The sequence below is a fragment of the Felis catus genome, chromosome A3 (assembly GCF_018350175.1).
Source record: "Felis catus isolate Fca126 chromosome A3, F.catus_Fca126_mat1.0, whole genome shotgun sequence".
Lineage (NCBI taxonomy): Eukaryota > Metazoa > Chordata > Mammalia > Carnivora > Felidae > Felis > Felis catus.
Genome location: NC_058370.1, coordinates 25,912,699 through 25,932,653, shown reverse-complemented (window position 1 = coordinate 25,932,653; position 19,955 = coordinate 25,912,699). Strand labels below are relative to the sequence as shown.

The 19,955-nt window shown below is 53.2% G+C and overlaps 1 protein-coding gene across 1 annotated transcript; it reads left to right on the top strand.

Moving 5' to 3' along the window:
• The first annotated feature begins 906 nt into the window (after positions 1-906).
• On the top strand, positions 907-13,437 carry BPIFB6 (BPI fold containing family B member 6). The gene is made up of 15 exons (XM_019828127.3): positions 907-1,003; positions 2,330-2,429; positions 3,465-3,569; positions 4,041-4,190; positions 4,349-4,412; positions 4,851-4,911; positions 5,709-5,800; positions 6,592-6,768; positions 7,816-7,869; positions 8,498-8,671; positions 9,435-9,502; positions 10,902-10,947; positions 11,818-11,881; positions 12,541-12,617; positions 13,224-13,437. Exons 1-15 carry the CDS (start codon positions 907-909, stop codon positions 13,260-13,262), a joined length of 1,368 nt encoding a protein of 455 aa, XP_019683686.2. The 3' UTR covers positions 13,263-13,437.
• Positions 13,438-19,955: the final 6,518 nt, after the last annotated feature.

Below are 19,955 nucleotides of genomic sequence, written 5' to 3'. Positions count from 1 at the left end.
AGGCAAGTGAATGAACGCAGGTATGGGCTCGGACTGGGGAGGCGGCCCCGGTAGGCGCCCCTCTCTCTGGATCCGCGCAGCCCTCAGTGGCCGAGCCTGCTGTTAGCAGGAGTCCAACTAGAGCTCCCTGTCTCTGGGTGACACGGGCCAGGCCCTGTGGTCCCTTCTGGATTCTTTTCAGCCACAGCTCAAACCTGAAATAAACACTTGGCCTCTGCTTGGGAGCATTTCAGGTCTCAGTAGGTGAGAGGGAGGGGTTTCTGGGGGCCCAGGGTTGGGGGTGAGGCTTCTCTGGGCACCTTGAAGGGCCTGGAGTAGGAGGTCTACTCACTGCCTGTGGGACTGTGGGTGTGTGCCTCAGTTTCTCTTTTGGTGTGGTAATGTCTCATCTCAAGGGGTCTTAAGGGGCTGTAAGTTGAGATTTCTGGAGGTGAGACTGAGCTGGAGGGAGTGGGGGTGCCATTGGCTGTAGTGTCAGGGTCGGGGGAGCAGAGGGCCTCCGTTCCCATGCTGCCTTGGGAGTTCCCAGTCCCCTCTGTGGCCCCAGCATTGCCTGGCACTGAGCTGCACTTGGACTCATGCAAACTTGCAGCTGAACCTCCCACCACCCCCTTTACGTGGGCTGGTCAGAGCACGCATCACGCCGACTGATGGGGAAACTGAGGCTTAGAGGGGGAAGTGACCTTCCTGGGGTGACGCAGAGGCCCCGTGTTCAATCAGGACACTCTTCGACCCCTCTGGAAGTCAGAAATAAGGTTTGCTGAACTGGAGTTCAGAGGCCCCTGGACCCCCAAGACCATCCATGGGGCCTGTTGTCTTCTGGAGCACAGGAGGTCCCCGGAGGAACCAGGGTCTAGGGGACCAGGGTCTAGGAACCAATTCAGGCCCCACGGCACAGGTGGAGCCATGCTGCGGATCCTGTTTCTGGCACTCTGTGGCCTGCTGACCCACACACGAGCTGACCCCGGGGCACTGCTGCGGCTGGGCCTGGACATCATGAACCGCGGTAAGCTGGCGGGCCCGGGGCCGGGGCTGAGGGGCAGGTAGCGATCACTCATGTTTGCATGGCCGTGAACACCCTATGAGCCTCAAAACAAAGTGAGCAGCAATGATATTACTCTGCCATCTTACAGAGGAGGAAACTGAGGCCCAGAGAAAATGGGGTGACTTGGCCCAGGTCCCTCCACAAGTTGGAGGCAGAACAGGAAATCCTGCTTCCCCGGAGCCTCTCCTGGCCCCGACTGCAGGGCTGGCGGCCTAAGAGGGCTGTGGGGAAGACAGACGTGAGCCAAATCCCAGCTCAGCTACCGATTTGCTGTGTGACCTCAGGCAAAGTGTTACTGCTCCGTGTTACTGTTTGCTCATCTGTAAATATATAATGTAAAGAAATGCAAAATAGGGTGACCGGTCCTTACTTGGGCAGATGAAATGAAATGTGAGATTAAAACCTCCTGGAGGGGCTTTAGTGAAACTTACTTCCCACCTCCCAGCTCCATGACTTTGAGGGAGATGAAGTCGCACGGAGGTGCAAAGAGGTGGGGACAGCTCTCCCGGTTCCGTGTTCGTCCCCTCTCTGGGAATCGGCCTATGACCCTTGTGCAGGTGTTTGTTTCTGGCATCGTGGCATTCAGGGTTGGGGCCTCCTGGCCTGGGGAACCAGCAGAATTTGCATCTTTAACAAGCTGTCAGACGAGTTCCCTAGTCCCCCGGCTTTGAGAGTGGCTGGGCCACAGGATAAGGTCACCACTCTGGCTTGGGGTTTAGGGCCCCCTCTTGATATGCCACCCCCCCGCAAACTGTTCTAGTCTCTGTCATGCCCCTCCCCACCCTCCAGCCATGTTGGGTTTCTCACCCTTGCCTCACCCTGCCACCTTCTTCCCCGCTTCTCCACCTTTGCATTTTGTATGCCCACTGCCGGCAGTGGCCTCCTTTACCTCTTTGCTTCCTGGTGAAAATGCCTATCTTTCCTGCTCCTATCAGGACCAACTGAGATGGCACCGCCTCCTGGAAGCCTTCCCCAGCTCTTCTCTTCTGGCCCAAACCCCTCCTGTGGTTCCTCCAGCTGCCCCAGTGTATTATGGCTCTTGTCACTTGTTACTGTCGTTGCTGGCAACTGTCTCCCCTGTGAGGCTGGAGGAGGACAGGGGTCAGGCATGATTCCTCTCTGGGTGTCTGGATCACCCAGCCCAGGGTGGGGCACAGTGACTCTGGGCACAGAGTGGTGTCACTTGTGAGTGGCCTGTGCCTGGGATGCCTGAGAGGTTGGCCCAGGGCAGGAAAGTAGCGGGGAGACCAGCTAAGTGTCTCTCTGGATACCCCCCTTTTCCAGAGGTACAGAGTGCCATGGATGAGAGCCATATCCTGGAGCAGATGGCAGCTGAGGCGGGCAAGAAGCAGCCGGGAATGAAACCCATCAAGGGCATCACCAAGTGAGCAGGGGAAGGGCTTTGGGGGTGGCAGGCAGAGGGTGGTGGGGAATGCTGTGCCCAGGACCTGAGAAGGCAGGAGGGAGAGCCGGGGCAGGGCCTGGGGCCTCTGCCCTGCTTTGCCGGTGGCTTGCTATGTGACCCTGGGTAGGTCACTGCTCCTACCTGGGCCTCAGTCATCCACTGGAGACAATTCCTGCCTCTTGTGAGCACTGGGAGGAGGAAGTAAGGTTGAGAAGTCAAATCCCAGCTCCCTGCATGCAGCCGGGACTCACTGAATGCATGTGAAATTGAAGGAAAATTTCTCAAATGACAGAGCCAGAAAGGTATCAACCACCATCTAATGATGAGGCAAATTGGTTCCATTGCAAGTGCTCGGTGGGATCGATTGGTAGGGGCTGCCTGGAATGAGGTGCTGGGGAGGGTGGGCTCTGTGGCACAGACTGTGATCAATTAGCAATGTCTGCCAAGAGCTCAGGAATGGAGGGGAGGATTAGGCGGGCCATGTCTTTGTTATCCTGGATCTTGACTAGTGGTTTTCAGCCAGGGGCGTTTTGCCTCCAAGGGACATTCGGCAATGTCTGGAAACATTTTTGGTTATCGCGACTTGCTGGAGAGGGTAGGCAGAGGTGCATATGGTGCCTCCAGGGGTGGAAGCCAGGGATGCAGCTAACCATCCTTCAAGGCACAGGTCAGCCCCCCACAGCAAAGAATTATTCTGCCCACATGTCAACGGTGCCACTGTTGAAAAGCCCTGATCCAGGCAAACCTCCCCATTTTGCGAGTGGGGAAACTGAGGCCCACCAAGGGGAAGGGTGCAGCCCCAGATCACCCAGCCAAGTCGTACACAAGTACTCCTGTGTACAAACTGGTTTGTGTCCAGCCCTTGCGTTTCTCAATGGCCAGGCAGGCTTCTCCCTATGACATGGGATGGGGGGATTAACGCAAGACTTCCCCAGCCAGGGGGTGGAGGAGTGGGTTAAGAGCCTGGCTCTCACCTGCCTGGTTTCATTGCTGTGGATGTCTGTCGCCTCCCAGTCTGAAGGTGAAGGATGTGCAGCTGCCTGTCATCACACTGAGCTTCCTACCTGGGGTGGGCATCTTCCAGTGTGTGTCCACCGGCATGACCATCACTGGCAAGAGGTGAGTACAGCAGAGGAGGGTGGGAGGGAAGGGAGATGCCTCGTCTTACTCTTACATGTACATGTATTGCATACCTACTGGGAGCCACCTGGGCACTGTGGTCTGAGATAGTGCATGTTGGGTTCCTGCATTTGATGGGAACCAGACTTGAGCACAGACGATCACAGACTCAGTGACTAGCCTAGGACAGAGGAAGCACTGGCAGCGTGAGGGGAATCAGAAAAGGCTTTGGGGGAGATAATGATAGCTGAGTAGGGTTTTGAAGGATGTGTAGGAGGTTACCAAAGCAAGAGGGAACAGGAGAGACCCATTTTGTGACCCTGGGCAAATCCATCTTCTTTTCTATCCTGTGGGGGTGGTGCCTCACCCTTTCCTCCTCCCAGAGCTGCTGAGACTGAGGGCAAAGAGGAGACAGGGAGAGTGGCCACAGTGGCAAAGATGCCCAAGATGCCTGCTTGCCCTCTCCTCCAGCTTCATAGGTGGGAACATGGAGATCATCGTGGTTCTGAACATCACAGCCACCAACCGGCTTCTGCAGGATGAGAAAACGGGTCTCCCCACGTTCAAGAGTGAGGGCTGTGAGGTCATCCTGGTCAGCGTGAAGACCAACCTGCCTAGCAAGTGAGGGGCTCTGTGGCTGGGGAGGAAGTTGGGGTCCACGCTACCACCCCTGCCCAGCTTCCCACTTCCCGAGCCACTGCACTTCTCCAGTTGTGTCCCTGAATGTCCTGTGCCTAATTTCCTGCCATCTGTGCCCTGTCCCCATCCTCTGCGTCCAGCATGCTGCCTAAGGTTGTCAACAAGTTCCTGGACAGCACCCTACACAAAGTGCTTCCTAGCCTGGTGAGTACCAGGGCAAGTGTCAACCCACATCCATAGGCATGCTCAGACCATGGCGAGTGCGTTTTCCCTTGGCTGTGACCCTGACTGACTGACGGTAGCTGAGGAGGATTCTGAGGCTGTTGGTGTCTCTAGTGATGTCTGCCATGAGCACAGAAGGAGAAAATGGCAGACTACATACCACAGCCTGCCCCCCGCCCCCCCCCGCCCCGCCTCCACTACTCATTCCTCTCATTGGGGAATGAGTCTACTGATTTTCAGGCTGTGGTCAGGAGCTCTGGATTCTGCCATTGATTTTCCATGTGATGTGTAGACTCGGTTTCCCCTTCAGCCCTTGTCCCTCCAGGGCTCTTGGGTCTCCCCATGGAGTACCATTCAGCTGTGAGAAGTGAGGCCTTCCATGCAGGGGCCCCCTCAGCCCAGTACCTTCTCTGCTTCCAGATGTGTCCAGCCATCGATGCGGTCCTGGTGTATGTGAACAGGAAGTGGGCCAACCTGAATGGTGGGTAGCTCTAGCCATGCCTCGCTCACACATGGGGACATCAGGATGGCTGGACTTTGAGGCCCCCGTTCTCCATTCAAGCACCTGCTCCAAGCCCAGGCTTGGGACTGAGGAGGTCTAAGGTCATGGTGTCCCTCCATCTGCCTACTGTCCAGATGGGAGGTCTGAGGCCCTGAGGGACTCTGGGCTTTTTGTCTCCGCCTTCCATCCAGTGTTCTACCCCTCACCCCCTAGACTCCAAGAACAGCAGCCATCGTAGGCTCATCCACAAAGCCTACACCCTGAATAGTAATCCTATAGTGGTAACCTCTAACTCTTTCCTTTGTCGAGGGGATTTACTGCCTCTGTTTTCTCAGGATTCATAGGATTCCCTAGTCAGGTGAGAGGAGAGCCCAATGGCTGGGCCTGAAGAAAACTGGCTCGTGTGCTCAGTAGTGTGGCCTGGAGCAAATCATTTCATTCCTCTGAGCCTCAGTTTTCTCATCTGTAAAACAGAGCCAATAATCCTAATCACGCCAGTCTATTGTGGGAACTGAGCCACAACACCCCTCGGGAACTCTCAAGCTCTGTGCCTGCAGAGAGGTGTGTGGGAGGAGGATTTCCAGGCCAACCACCACGGCCTCCCTCCTACAGATGGAATTACTAAGACCCCGAGAGGCTCAAGTAACTTGCCTTGGGTCACACAGAAGGCAAGGGTTCCTGGCACCCAGGCCAGCTCAGGTGGCAGCTGACTGGTGCCAGCCTCTATGGCTTGCCCGCAGTTGGTGCCTCTCTGAGTAGAACCTCCTTTTGCACAGCTCCCATGCCCGTGGGCCAGATGGGCATCGTCAAATATGTCCTGACATCCATGCCAACCACCACAGCCAACTATCTCCAAGTAGCCTTCAGTGTAAGTGCCAGGGGGCCACCAGGGGACAGGGCTCTCACCAGCCTGCCTCTGGCAGGGGAGGCGGCTGGACTGGGTTGTGGAGGGTGCGAGGGCTCCTCGGGCCCTGGCAGACCAGGCCCGCCATGAAAGTGTTCCCCGAAACTGAAACCTTCTCCCTCTTTCTGCTCTCAACATGAACCCTTCGTCCTGAGCTGACTTCCAGGACTGCTGGCCCCACACATGCACCTTCTCCGAGGCTGTCTGCTTCTCCCAATGAGTGGCCCACCCAGTTGTACAGATGGGAACACTGGGGCCCAGGGAGGAGGCAGGACTTGGTTAGGGTCTCACTGTGAGCTGGTGGCAGAGTTGGGTCCTCACTCAGGTCTCCAGATCTCCAGGTGACTAGGTGAGATGCCTCTTCCAGGAATGGGAAGAAAAATCCCGCAATGTCATCTCCCTGTGAAGTCTCCCTCCGGTGTGGTTCTTCCAGGCCCCACATTGTTTGCTATTTACCTCTTCTGAGAATACACAGAAAGCAGGTCTGTATCAATGAGCGCTCCAACTGGTCAGTCAGACTAAATGAAGTTACTTAAGCAATCCCATCAGCAACCACCATCGATTAGTGACTGGTTCCCTTATCCTCACAGGCCTCAGTTTGCCCATCTGTACACTGGGAGGGTAGCCTGCTCTTGGCTCTCCCATCTAGGGACTTGCCAACTTGGAGGCTGATTTAGTTGTGAGGGCAGAGCCTTGCCCGCAGCCATAGTTCTTCATGGCCAAGGCTAAGCATGTCTCTCCCCGCTGTCCCACAGCCTGTGGTGCAGCAGCAAGAGGGCAACACCATCCAGCTTGCTGATGCCGGGGAGGCCCTCGAGTTCCCTGAGGGCTATGCTGAAGGCTCTTCACAGCTGCTGCTCTCGGCCACCTTCCTCACCACAGGGCTTGCCCTTCTGCAGAAGTCCTTTAATGTGACCATCCAAGATATGAAGGTGAGCTGCCCTGTAATGACAGTCCTTGCCCCGTGTGTCTATTCTGAGAATTATCCTGGGGCCATGGGCAACACCAAGACTGGGAGATGCCAGGACTGATCTGGGTTTCTATCATCAGTTTGCCCCAAAACCTACCATCTCTCTGTCCATGTAACCACCATCTACTCATCTATCCTTCCAACTGTTGACACAGCCGGGTATATATCCATCAACCTACAACTCTCATATACTGGCCATCCATCCACCTTCTTTTTTATCCAGTCATCAGCCACTCATTCATTCATCTCGCTATCATATATTCATGCTGTAGACTCTAGCCTTCCAGCTGGTATCCATCCACCCTTTATGCCATCCATACCTAGAACAGGGTCTGGTACTACTGAATAAGTGAGTCCACGTATCTGACCTTGGTCACCCAAACACCCATCTATCCACCCAACTCTCCATTATTCATCCTCCTACTCATCTATCCATTCATCCGTCATCACTGATCGAGGCATTCATCCCCCCATCCATGTAACCACCATCCATCCATGTACTTTCTCATCCATCCTCCCACCAATCAATCCATTCATCATCCATTCTCCCACCTGTTTACCAGACCATTCCACATCTTCATATCCACTCTCCTCCCATACGTCATTCCTTTCATCCTTCCATCCACCCCCCACCTGTCCATCTATTATTCATTCTCCTACATAAGTGTTCATCCATCCATCCATGCATCCATTCAGCACTCATTTGTTTATCCATTTCCCATTCATCTATCCATCCACAAAGCTCTCCACCCACCCCCTCTCACACATCACATCCATCCATCTGTCTGCCACTTTTTCATCCAACATTTTCTCAGCATCTGACATTATGCTAAGAGCCATGGGCATTGGGATGTATAAGCCACAGTCTGGGATAGCCAGGGTCTCCTTATCTACTTAATCACACAGTAATAAGGTTATGATGAAGGGAACCTCAGAGGGCATACTTTATAGTCTGTTAGGAAGGGTGGGGGAGGGCTTTAGTAGTCCTAACTTTGATTTTGTTTTGTAGATTGGTAAACTGCCCCCACAAACCACTAAGACACTGGCTGGCTTCATCCCTAAAGTGAGTGCCCTGACCTGCCATGACCACCATGCCTACTTGGCCTTGTTTTCCAGTTGAAGGGACAAGGGATTTGAGAGGCATCTTTTCTTTTTTTTCTTAAAAAAAATTTTTTTTTGTTTAATGTTTATTTTTGAGAGAGACAGAGTGCAATTCGGGGGTGGAGGGGGAGGCAAAGAGAGAGGGAGATACAGAAGCTGAAGCAGACTCCAGGCTCTGAGCTGTCAGCACAGAACCCAATGCAGGGCTTGAACTCGTGAACTGTGAGATCATGACCTGAGCTGAAGTCAGACACTTAACTGACTGAACTGCCCAGGCACCCTTGGGAGGCAGCTTTTCAAGGCCACATTTCCCTTGACTGATGTGGACTCATCCCAACGTCTCCATAAAGTGCTCTTTGGGTCCAGCATAGAAGCAGCTCAGGTTTTGTGAGATTTACTTTCTATGTCCAATAAGAAATAGCCAGATTGTCTGTTTTGTTTATTTCCTGATAGACACATTCCAGCCCTTGCATGCCATGTTTCCTGTGTCCAAGGTACAAATCGCCTTATTTCAGGAGGGACTCCTGGTTTCAACTGAAGCCACCAGTCTGAGGTGGCATTCCCTGAGGAGAATTTCCTGCTTTCTGTAGGTAGCTAAGGCCTATCCCAAGCCGAAGCCCTTGGTGACCCAGATCAGGATAAACAAGCCCCCCAAGGTCACCATGAAGACAGGCAAGAGCCTGCTGCACCTCCATGGCAGCCTGGAGATGTTTGCTGCTCGGAGGCGAGGGAAGGCTCCTGTATCCCTCTTTCTCCTGGAAACTGTGAGTAGAATCTGTTCCCCATTTAGGCCCAGCCTTGTGGCTATTCAAGACTGGAGTGTAGGATCTTAGTTAATAGCCAAGTAATGGATTGAAGAATCCTTAATTACTGTCATTTATGTGATCCTAACCTCCTGGGAACTGTCACCTGGCATCTGATCCTTGGCTCTGCCACTAAACATTTGAATGCCTAGAAAGATCAACAAACTGAGGTCAAGAGTTCAGTCCTTCCTTTCTCTCTCCTTCCTCTCTCCTTTTGTTCTACCCCCCTTCCTTCCCCCCCCCCCCACCTTCATTAGCATCTACAAAGGCAGAGAAGGGCTCACCTAGGGGATTATGGGATCCTCGGAAGATCCCAAATCTAGTTGAGGACATCACAGAGGACTTCCCAGAGGAGGTGATGCCTGAGCTGTGTTTTGAAGGTTGAGCAGGAGCTGGCCAGGGAAAAGGTTGATGCTGGGGAGGCTGGTGATGGAGGGCACTCCAGGTAGAGATCACAGGATGTTCAAAGGCCGAAACAATAGTGCGGTGTGCACAAGGACCTACAAATGTGCTAGGTATTCTGAGAGTCTTGTCCTGGGGCAGCTACAGAGAAGATAAGGAGCCTGGGCTGGGGGCAAGGGGAGACTACTGGATTCAGTTCCTGCAGATAAGACGGGCAGAGAGGAAGACCTCTGCTTTGTTACAGCAATGGTACTGGGAAGGTGGGGCCCCTGGTTTTACCACAGCCTTCTCCCTGCTTTTGTCCCCACCCGCCACCCACCAGCACTTCAACCTGAAAATCCAGTACTCAGTTCGTGAGGACCGGCTGCTGATGCTCACCTCTCTGGACAGGTAGGAGTCTGCTGCCTGTGCCAGTGTCCCTGTACTCCCGCGTGGGCATTACCACCAGTGCTTGGTTTTCTGCTCCATAGTCTCCCACTGGTCCATCCAGCATGGCCCACACTGCCAGGCTGCTCTGGTCACTATCCCTGTCCTAAAATCCTCACTAGCTTGTTACCTGCATGATCTTTTCTCAAATCTTAGCCTGGTCCTCAAGTCCTTTCTCAAATTCTCCCACCAGTGCTCCCAACTAGGCTCTTGCACAGCACGTCTGATCATGGGTCCATGTCCCCTTTTCCCTTAATAGGCTTTTCCCTGTGCCACTTCAAATGCCTCCTCCTGGAAGCCTGTCATACTAAAAACAGCTAACATTTATATGGGAGCAGTGGCTACGTATATTATACTCACTATCCTACTTCAACATCCTAGTTTTCCATCCAGTTACTCATTAATTGTTGTATTTGTCTTAATCTTTGATCTGACTTGTATTCGGCCAGGATTCTTTCAGTGCAGGAGACAATTTCAACTTAACTGGCTTAAGCCCAAAAGGGAATCTTTGGGCTCACGTGATTGGAGACTCTAGGGGTAGATCTTAATTTCAGGCATGGCTAGATCTTAGGTGCCCAAAGTCCTCAGGATCTCCCTCCTCCCTTGGCCTTTGCTGTCCACTTTGTTGGCTAAATTCTCAGGCAGCCTCTCCCCGCCGGGCGGTGGCAAACAGGCCAACAACAAAAGAGGCCTGTTGTCCAGTAGTTCTAACTAAATTACCAAGACTGCTTCTCATTGGTTTAGCATGGACCACATGGCCAATCCTAAACCAATCACTGACACCAGAGATGGAATGCTCTGATGGGCCGGGTCTGGGTCATGTGCTCACGCTGCGACTCTGTAGGCCTTGGAATGAGACTGGAAAATGGAGGGTCTGCTACTGGAATAAAGAATAGAATTTGGGACGATAAAGCCCCCAGACGACCATCACGTGGCCTGTTCTGGTGCCATCATGTATGAGTGCTTATTGGAGGCTGTGCAGGGAAGGAGGTCACGTGAAGGGTCCTAATCTTGTGCCCTGCAAGGATCTGGAGCTGACTGGTTGGGCAGCAAACCTCTGCATACCTGGCCTTGGGCAGGAGCAATAGATGTGACTGGGGGTCCCAGAGGGAAGAGTCAGGACCGATGAGATGAGGAAGTGATTTGAGCTGTGGCAAATAATATGGGCTATAATGACAGGTGATGAGTGCCCCGTCATAGGTAGTATCCAAGCAGAGGCTTATGAGCACCTGGTCTGAAGGCTGTACAGGGACTTCTGCCTCAGAGAGGGGTTGTGGGTATTTGTGATCCCCTTTATCCATGGCCAGGGGCAGTGGCTCTGACTGTGCTGCCTGCTCCTTGTCCCCCTCAACACCGCATGCAGATTACTGAGCCTATCACGGGAGTCCTCCTCGATTGGTGCCTTCAGTGTAAGTATCTCAAGTTCTTCTGCCTGACCTGGTGTGGGGGCAAGACTGTGCCTATTCTCCCTCGGCACTGTGGAGACGGGCCCTGAAATGGAAGCAGAGTGAATAGAGAGACCACTGTGGGGCTTGGGGCAGCTGATGTGCTGTGTGACCCTGGGAGAGTCACTTAGCCTCTCTGAGTCCATCTCCTTTTCTGGATAGATTCTGGACATCTCCCTGGATTGGTTTTAATAACACTGTCATGCATAGCAGCAGCCTGAGGCTGGCTCGGTTGGCCCGGCTGTCATTTTTATTAGTCTTTGTAGCCTCAGGGCCCAAGATGGAACCTGAGCAGCTGGTCAACAATAACAACAACAGCACTTGTTGAGTCCTCACTCTGCTCTGGGCTGTACCCAAACTCGCCGAATCCCTGTGCATAGGTGCTATTACATTCCACTTTCACAGATGGGGAAACTGAGGTACAGAGTGGTGGTGAGTGAATGACTGATTGAAACTACTGAGTTTTCTGTAGGAGCAAAATGAAGTCCACAGGTCACCCACGGTGTCTTGAATTCCTCCTGCACTATGACCCCAGGCCCATATGTCACTCAACAGGGACCAAGCGGAGGTATAGGGCATCAGCCTACAGTTAAGCAGGGTCCAGCCCAGTTTTGACGCTAGGTGGACAAATTATTTGATGTCTCTAATATTCATTCCTGTGGTCCCCACACCCAGTCGAAGTGAGGGCTGCAAAAATCTGAGCATCAGATTTTCCTACTTCAACATCCACTTTTCCATCCAGTTACTCACACTGGATGAATTGAAGTGAAGTGAAGTGAAGTGAAGTGAAGTGAACGATGGATGTGAGTATTCCCTCTCCTCTCTCACCCCCAGGAGAAGGAGTTGACTGGCTTCATCACTGATTATCTCCAAGAGGCGTATGTCCCAGTCGTCAATGGTGAGGGCTCCTGTAGGCTTTGATTTTGCTGGTTGTTAAGAAGCACTGTAAGCAGGAAGGGATGCCACCTGGGTGCTCTCAAGGCCCTTTCACTGACCCCAGATAAGGGAGGCTAAAAGGGAGTGAATAGTCACTGCTGAGTCTTTGAGGCTGATGTAGTCTATTTTTTTTTTTCAATGTTTATTTATTTTTGAGACAGAGAGAGACAGAGCATGAATGGGGGAGGGTCAGAGAGAGGGAGACACAGAATCCGAAACAGGCTCCAGGCTCTGAGCCATCAGCCCAGAGCCCGACGCGGGGCTCGAACTCACGGACCACGAGATCGTGACCTGGCTGAAGTCGGACGCTCAACCGACTGAGCCACCCAGGCGCCCCAAGGCTGATGTAGTCTGATGTCACCTACCTGGGGACAAAGGCCCCTCCCACAACTTGGGACCCTTGCCCCTTCACCCTATGCCATGGGTCCGATCTTGACCCAGGCCTGGGGTGAAAATACACGGTGGTGAGGCTTATGTGCTCTGTGCCTGTGCGGCTGGCAGACGTCATCCTTCACTCACCGTGCTGTTTCCCACTACTCTGTTCCAGACAGCCAAGGAGTGGCTTTAAGGAGTAGTCAGCTACAGAGCAGTCGCTGAAATGACTCTTACTGTGTTTCTCAGATGTGCTCCAAGTCGGGTTCCCACTTCCAGACTTGCTGGACATAGATTACAACCTGGCGGAGCTGGACATAGTAGAGGTGAGGAAAGGAGCTGAGACGTGTCAGTCCGTACGTTTGGCCAACGAATCAGGAGCAAAAGCCTCCCTCTCTCAGCCTGGGGGGAGGAGGCTCGAGGAGGGCAGTGGCCGTCAGTACGATCCTGCCACTCCCTTGAGCAAGACCCTGCCCCTCAGGACTTGGGCCCCCTTTGGCCAGGGGCTCCCCAGGAGGGAACCTGGATTCTGCTGCCTTCCTTCTCCGTCACCTCGGGAAAATTACTCCACTTTTCTCTATGCCTCCGTGTTTCCTTTGATAATAGGGGTGTACCCACCTCAGAGAGCTATTGAGATAGTTCACCTAAAGGCATACAGTAAGTGCTTAATAAATACCAGCTTTACGTTACATGCCAAGTATTGTGCTTGGAGCATTAAATGTACATTTTTCTCACTTGATCCCTCCACTCCGAGAGGGAGGGATGCTGTCCCCACCTGACCGTTGAGAAAACTGACACCCGGAGACACGAAGGGCCACAGGCGGGTCTAGTTTAGCCTCTGCTCCTGGCTTCCATTTCCTGGCCATGAACCCGACCGGTCCTATCCCCTGCCACGGCCATTCATCCCCACCTGGCCCTTTGTCTCCTGCCAGAATGCCCTGGTGCTGGTGCTCGACTTGAAGCTGGACTGACGGGGGCAGGGTCTGCCCGCATGCCACCGACCGGCTGTGCCCTCTGGAGGAGCCCCCCGATTGGAGCCGGTGGGCCTGGCCCCTTCCCACCAGTGGACACCTCCTTTGAAGAGGAGTAAGCGGGGCAGGCCGGGCTGGGCTTTGTCAATAAACCGGAGAAAGATCCTCACAAACATCTGATGGTTTGATCTCTTTATTTGTAATAAATTGACATCTGCCTTTTCTTCCCCCTCCGTGGGTTCTGGGGTATCAGACCAGCTTGGAGTCCGAGGGATGCTGGTCACGGCCTTGGGGGGCAGGCACGGGCTCCCTCATGAAAACCTGCTGAATGCCATGCTCTGGCTTTACTTGTACTATCTCATTTCATCCACACAATAACCCTATGAGAGAAGGGCAACCATTGCCATTCCCACTTTACAGACGAGGAAGTTGAGGCACAGGGCCAGCTCCCTTTACCAGGTCACACAGTTTAGCAAATAGCAAAACTCTTCGCAGCCCGTCTCATCTACTTGCCCCAAATCTTATCTTGAGGGTGGCTCTGACGACAGGGAGCCTGCAGAAGCCCAGTGTGTTCCCAGCTCTCCTGTGTCACCCCCTCCGATCCTCACAACAATTAAGGGAGGTGAGGACTGTACCTATTTCACAGATGAGGAGACTGAGGCTCAGAGAAGTAGAACTACTGGCCCAGTGCCACCTGGCAAGTCAAAGGACAGGGCTCGAATTGGAATTTGGGCTCTTGAGCCCGTCTGTCTGGGTTCAAATCCTGGCTCTGCCTCCTCGCTGCTGTGTGCCCTGGGCAAGTCACTTCCCTCTCTGTTTTCTCACCTGGAAAATGGGAATGATGACGGTACTAACTTCTGCAGCATTGTCGTGAGGATTAAATGAATCAAGCGATGTAAAGTTCTTGTGCACACAGTAAGTGCTCAATAAGCACTAGCCACAGATGAGTTTTTGAGGCCGAAAGAGATGTGAACAGGTGTGTCTGGTCAGGGTCGGGGAAGGGGTGCTAACTGTGCAAAACCAAGCGCCAGCTTGTGTGTTTTCAAGCCCCCGTGAGTGTGTGAAGAGCCCACGGGTGGGGGCAGTTTGAGCCGTGTGTGCAGACGGGAAGGTCCGTTTGTAGAGGTTTGCGTGTGAAAAGACCTCCGGTGTCCTGTCCACCCATGTCTGTGTGTCTGTGTGTTCCTGTGGACGCGGTCTGTGCCGGGGGCATTTCCGCGTCTCACAGACAACACTCGTGGGGGGATTGGCTCCCAATATTTGTCATATCTGCCCCATCACCTCTCCCGAGACTGGCACTGATCCTAGTCTCCAAATCGACTCCCCTTAATAGCAAATGTGGGACACTTCAATTTACACAAGGCAATAGGCCAAGCATATTTCAATTAAAAATAAAGAAATAAAGGAGCACCTGGGTGGCTCAGTCGATTAAGTGTCCGACTCGATTTCCGCTCAGGTTGTGATCTCCCAGTTTGTGATATCGAGCCCCACGTCGGGGTCTGACAGCACGGAGCTGCTTGGGATTCTCTCTCCCTCCCTCTCTCTCTCTCTGTCTCTGCCTCTCCCCCACTCGTGCTCCCTCTTAAAAATAAATAAATAAACATTTTTTAAAAAGATATTAAAAAATAATAAGAAAGGAAGAAAAAATAAAAGAAAATGTAGTTTATACATAATAAAGTGAACAATGCATTTTAAAACAAGTGTCTTCTATGTGGACCCTCAAAATCAGTGTCTTTTGCTAGAAGGTAAAAAAAAAAAAAATCCGTAACTTTGAAAAAAAAATGTACATGAGGGGAGATTGGTTGGTACTCCAGTCCTGGAAATTACTGGGGTGGTGGCCATGTGTCTGTATCTCTCGGTGTTGGTGCATGCGTCCGTTAGAATGTTTTTATCCCCTCTCTCGGGGATGAGTCTTTGTATGTGGGGGGTCTGGGTGGGTCTGTGACGGTGGGGGGTCCATGTCTGGGCACACATAGGTGTCTGTGGGTGGTATGGTGTGGCCAGAGTCTGGTCAGGAGGCCAGCACTCCCGGAGCCTGTGGGGCCTGGACAGGTCCATCCTGTCCCATCCTGGCCCCGACCCATGCCTGCCACAGAGGAGGGAGGAGGGAGAGGAGAGGGGAGGGAGGAGAGGGGGTCCTCCCTGGCCCAAGCCCAGACGCCAGGGCTGTGTCTCCTTGTCTCCTGCCGCAGGCCTAATCCCATCACCCACCGTTTCCCCAGCGCTGGGACAATGGCAGCATTGAGGCAGGCCTGGCAGATACAGAGGCCTGTGTGATCCAGGGGTGGCTGATACTCTTCCCTGGATATGCCAGAGACGCCCCTTCCACTCCCCCAGTCCCGCCCTTGGATGTGCATACGGTACGCTCGTGGCCACCGGAGCCTCGCTGCCACCTTCCCCAGGCCCATGCTCAGGTGGAGAAACCAAGGCACAGATTTGTGGGAGTCAGGAGGCCTGGGCTCTCACCTTGGTACGACCAGGGGCACGTTGTGTGTGCCAGCTCCTCTCTGGACCTCAGTCTTCCCATCTGGGAAATGAGAGAGGGGTCAGATGCTCTCACCTCCACTCTGATTTCAACATTATTTGAGTGGTCAGTTACCCTGGGCAGACATGGGGGCCGGGCTGGCAAGGGGAGCCCGGGGCTGTGACCCCACCCCCTGGGAAGGTAACGATGGAGGTTCTCGACCCATGTGCATGGCTCACCTTCCAAGACTCTCCCAGCCCTAGATGAGGAAGTGGAAGCTCAGAGGGGTGAAGTGAGCGGCCCAAGGGCACACGTGTGTGTGAATGGGATGTGAACCCTGTCTGCCCGAGTGTGAGTCTCCTCCTTCCTCCGCACACCACACTCAGTAGCAGGATGCATCCTCCTCCTTTAAAGAAACGAAGTCCAGAGAAGGTGTGTGATTGGCTCAAGGTCACAGCGAGAGAAGGAAGCAGGTCTTTGATTCAGGTTGTTGTTGTTGTTCTTCAATGTTTATTTATTTTTGAGAGACAGAGAAAGAGAGAGCGCAAGTAGGGGAGGGGCAGAGAGAGAGGGAGACACAGAATCGGAAGCAGTCTCCAGGCTTCGAGCTGTCAGCACAGAGCCCGACGTGCGGCTCGAACTCATAAACGCTGAGATCATGACCTGAGCTGAAACCAAGAGTCAGACGCTTAACTGACTGAACCACCCAGGCACCCCTAAAGTTGATTTTTAAAGAGTGATGTGATTGAGTAACCTGGCTCGGCGTCTGAAGTCATCAGGATGAACATTGTACAGGCAGGGGTTCTGAGATTATGCGGTGAATGAGGCAAATACTACCCCACCTTCCCATCTCACCAGGCAGCGGCTCAGGGCTCCATGCAGGAGACAGACCTACAAACACCCAGAAACAAGGCGACAGCCCTACGGGTCACAGACTCTAACAGAGGAAATCCCAGGGGGCTGTGGGATCACAGCCAGCTTGGGGGTCAGGAAGGCTTCCCGGAGGAGGGGATGCCTAAGCCAGTTCCCGGAGAAGAATGGCACACAAAAGCCTAAGACCCTACGTCCATACAGCAGCCTGTAGGGCCCCATCGTGTCCTCGGCCATATGCTCCCCACTGCCCTTTGACCGCACGGGCCTCCCTGGTGTTCCTGGAACACAGTATCGCAGCCCTTTGTTCTTGCCCTTCTCTGTGCCTGGTGGGCTCTTCCCCAGACATCCTGGGCCCACTCCCTCTCGTCCTGCAGGTCAAAAGTCATGCCTGCTCCAGTACAAGCCTTCCTCTGACCACCATATTGAAAATTGCATCCCACCCCTGCTGTATTTTTGTCATAGCCTCTGACTTACTGTATCACGGGTTTATCTGTTTCCTCCAGGGCTGCACTGTCCGATAGGGTGGCAATATCCCTAAAAGACAATCGAGCACTTGAAATGTGGTGAGTCTAAATTCGGTGTGCTGTTGGTAGATTTTATAGATATACTATGAGAAAAAGATTATAAATCATCCTATCAATAATTTTATACTGATTAAATGTTAAATGATAGTATTTTGGATATATTGGGTTAAATAAACTGTACTATTAAAATTAGTGGACTTCAGGGCGCCTGGGTGGCTCAGTTGGTTAAGCATCTGACTTCGGCTCAGGTCACGATCTCGCGGTCCGTGAGTTCGAGCCCCGCGTCGGGCTCTGTGCTGACAGCTCGGAGCCTGGAGCCTGCTTCGGATTCTGTGTCTCCCTCTCTCTCTAACCCTCCCCTGTTCATGCTCTGTCTCTGTCTCAAAAATAAATAAACGTTAAAAAATTAAAAAAACAATAAAATTAGTGGACTTGTATGTTTTTACTTTTTAAAAAAATGTGAGGGTGCCCAGGTGGCTCAGTCGGTTGAGTGTCCAACTTCAGCTCAGGTCATGATCTCGAGGTTCGTAAGCTCGAGCCCCACATCGGGCTCGCTGCTGTCAGTGCAGAGCCCTCTTTGAATCCTCAGTCTCCCTCTCTCTCTGCCCCTCCCCCACCCCCAGCTCATACTCTCTCAGAAATGAATAAATACTTATTTTTAAAAATGTAGCTACTAGAACATTTAAAATTGCCTTGTATTTCTATCGGTCATCTCCTTCAGGGGTGGGGATTTGTTTCTCCTGTTTATTGCTGTATCCCCAGCACCTAACAAGTAGTAGTTACTCCACAAATGCCTGCTGAAGAATGTATGAATGAATGGATGAGTGAATGGATGGATGGATGGATGGATGGATGAATGATGGATGATGGATGATGGATGAGTGGATGAATGAATGAATTTCTCTCCACCATCATTGGCACCAGCCTCAGGAATGGGGAAAAGTGCCTGTTCTGGAGCCTGGGGGACACGGGGCCTTGGGAGGTGGGGGATGGGGGGGAGTTGGTGCCCCTCCCCCAAGTTGATGCAGAGTTCCTCTCTCCAGGTCCCATGGCCATCTCCATGCCAGGCCTGGGGTAGGGGTGGCAGGGGTCTTCCTTTCTTCTCTCCCCTGGCCTTAGTTGGAGTAGGTGGGAGGCAGGGTAGATTCTGTGCCATCAGGGGGCCCTTGGAGAACCTTGGAGGGAGACCCCATAGGCGGGCAGAACGCCCCACCCTCCCCCCAGCTCTGGGAGGAGGTGGCTGCCTCCACAGCTCCAGACCTTCACTCCCGCCCCTGGGCACTAACCCCAGCCCCCACCCGTTCCCCCTTCTCTCCCCCCAGAAGGAAGGCTTAGCCCAGGCCCTCAGGAAAAACCGCAATTTGCTTCTGACATGACACATTGACGGATTTCTGGCGGCTGTGCCCCTTTGTGTCCCCAGAGCTGATGTGGGCATATAAGGGCCGCCCCGGGGCCCAAGAGGGTGGAGGAGCCGGCAAGAGGCTGGGAGCCTCCACCCACCCCTCGTGGAGCTGCAGGTGTGGGTAAGGCAGCCTGCAGCAGCCCTAGCCTCATCCAGATCCCCAACCATTGACCCTGCGACCACCCGGCTATCCCATCTGAATAATGGGCACAGAACGAATTCACCATAGGAGGGCACTGGGGGCTGCCTGGAGGATGACGGGAGAAAAAACCCATTTGCAGACGGGAAAACTGGGGCTCAGATGGGGGCAAAGGCAGGGATGTCCTATGGACAGGGCTCTAGGGGTGTGCATTTTTCTCTAAGCCATGGAAACCAACTGCTTTCCCATTGTGGGACTGTTTCCCTCCGCAAGGGACCCCGAGGTTACAGGGAGCCACTCTGGGATGAGTCTTGGAGACAGAAGACAGACACTGCTGAGATTGCTCCTGGTGCACATGGCACCCATATGTACCTTTGCGCAGATGAGGAAAAGCGCCGTCTCTGGGCAGACACAGCCTGTGCCAGGGCAAACGGTGGGCTAGTGAAGTGCAGCTGGGTTTCCATCCCCTCTTGCCCCCTCAGCAAACACCCATCCAACACACATCATGCACGGAAGCCCTAGATACAGTCTCTGCCCTCGGGGAGCTTAAAGAGATGGCAAACAAGGACACGAACACATAATGTATGATAGCATAATAGCACCTTAAAATAAATACGCCAAGCGATGCTTAGTGGCAAACAGGCTTCTTTAGACAAGGTAAAGGAGGGAGGCCTCTCCAAGCTGGCAACATTTATTCAGAACCTGGGATGAGGAGTCAGTCATGCGAAGAACCAGGGGAAGAGCCTTCCTAACAGCAAGAACAGCATGTGCAAAGGCCCTGAGGTGGAAAGGGGCTTAGGTGTTTAAGACCGAGAAGGTCAAAAAGGCAGTCAGGGACCTAGTGGGGAATGGCAGGAAGCCTGGGTTGTATCCCAAGGGCAGTGGGAAGTGGGGTTTAAGCAGAGATTACATGAGGGGTTAGATGGATATGTGACCGCATTAGCAGTCACTCCATAAAGACAAGTGCCATGCTATGAAACTAGTAAGTTAGCCCTGCTCTCACCTCCCATCTCATTCCTTCCAACATGGAAGGATAGAGGCAGGGAGGAGGAGAGAAATGGGGCCTGTTAATGGGGGGGTCCCCAGTCAGCCACACCTTCTGAAACGGTCTCATGAGCCAATGGGAAAACAGGTCCAGGAAACAAAGCTCCCAATCCTGCTGTCCTGGAAAGGAAGGCCCCTCTGTCACTCTCCCTCCGAGGCCTGGCAGGTCCACGTTCATCAGGGACGCAAAGAGCTGACGTGAGCTGCTGTTTTCCTGGGAGTGAGGCTGGATGGAGCCGCGCCGGGC

Excerpts from the sequence above, each read along its gene's own strand:
- BPIFB6 (XM_019828127.3), top strand. The coding sequence starts at position 907 with ATGCTGCGGATCCTGTTTCTGGCACTCTGTGGCCTGCTGACCCACACA. Across the intron at positions 1,004-2,329 it reads GGGCCTGGACATCATGAACC|AGGTACAGAGTGCCATGGAT; the intron begins GCGGTAAGCTGG and ends CCCCTTTTCCAG. Across the intron at positions 5,801-6,591 it reads ATCTCCAAGTAGCCTTCAGT|CCTGTGGTGCAGCAGCAAGA; the intron begins GTAAGTGCCAGG and ends GCTGTCCCACAG.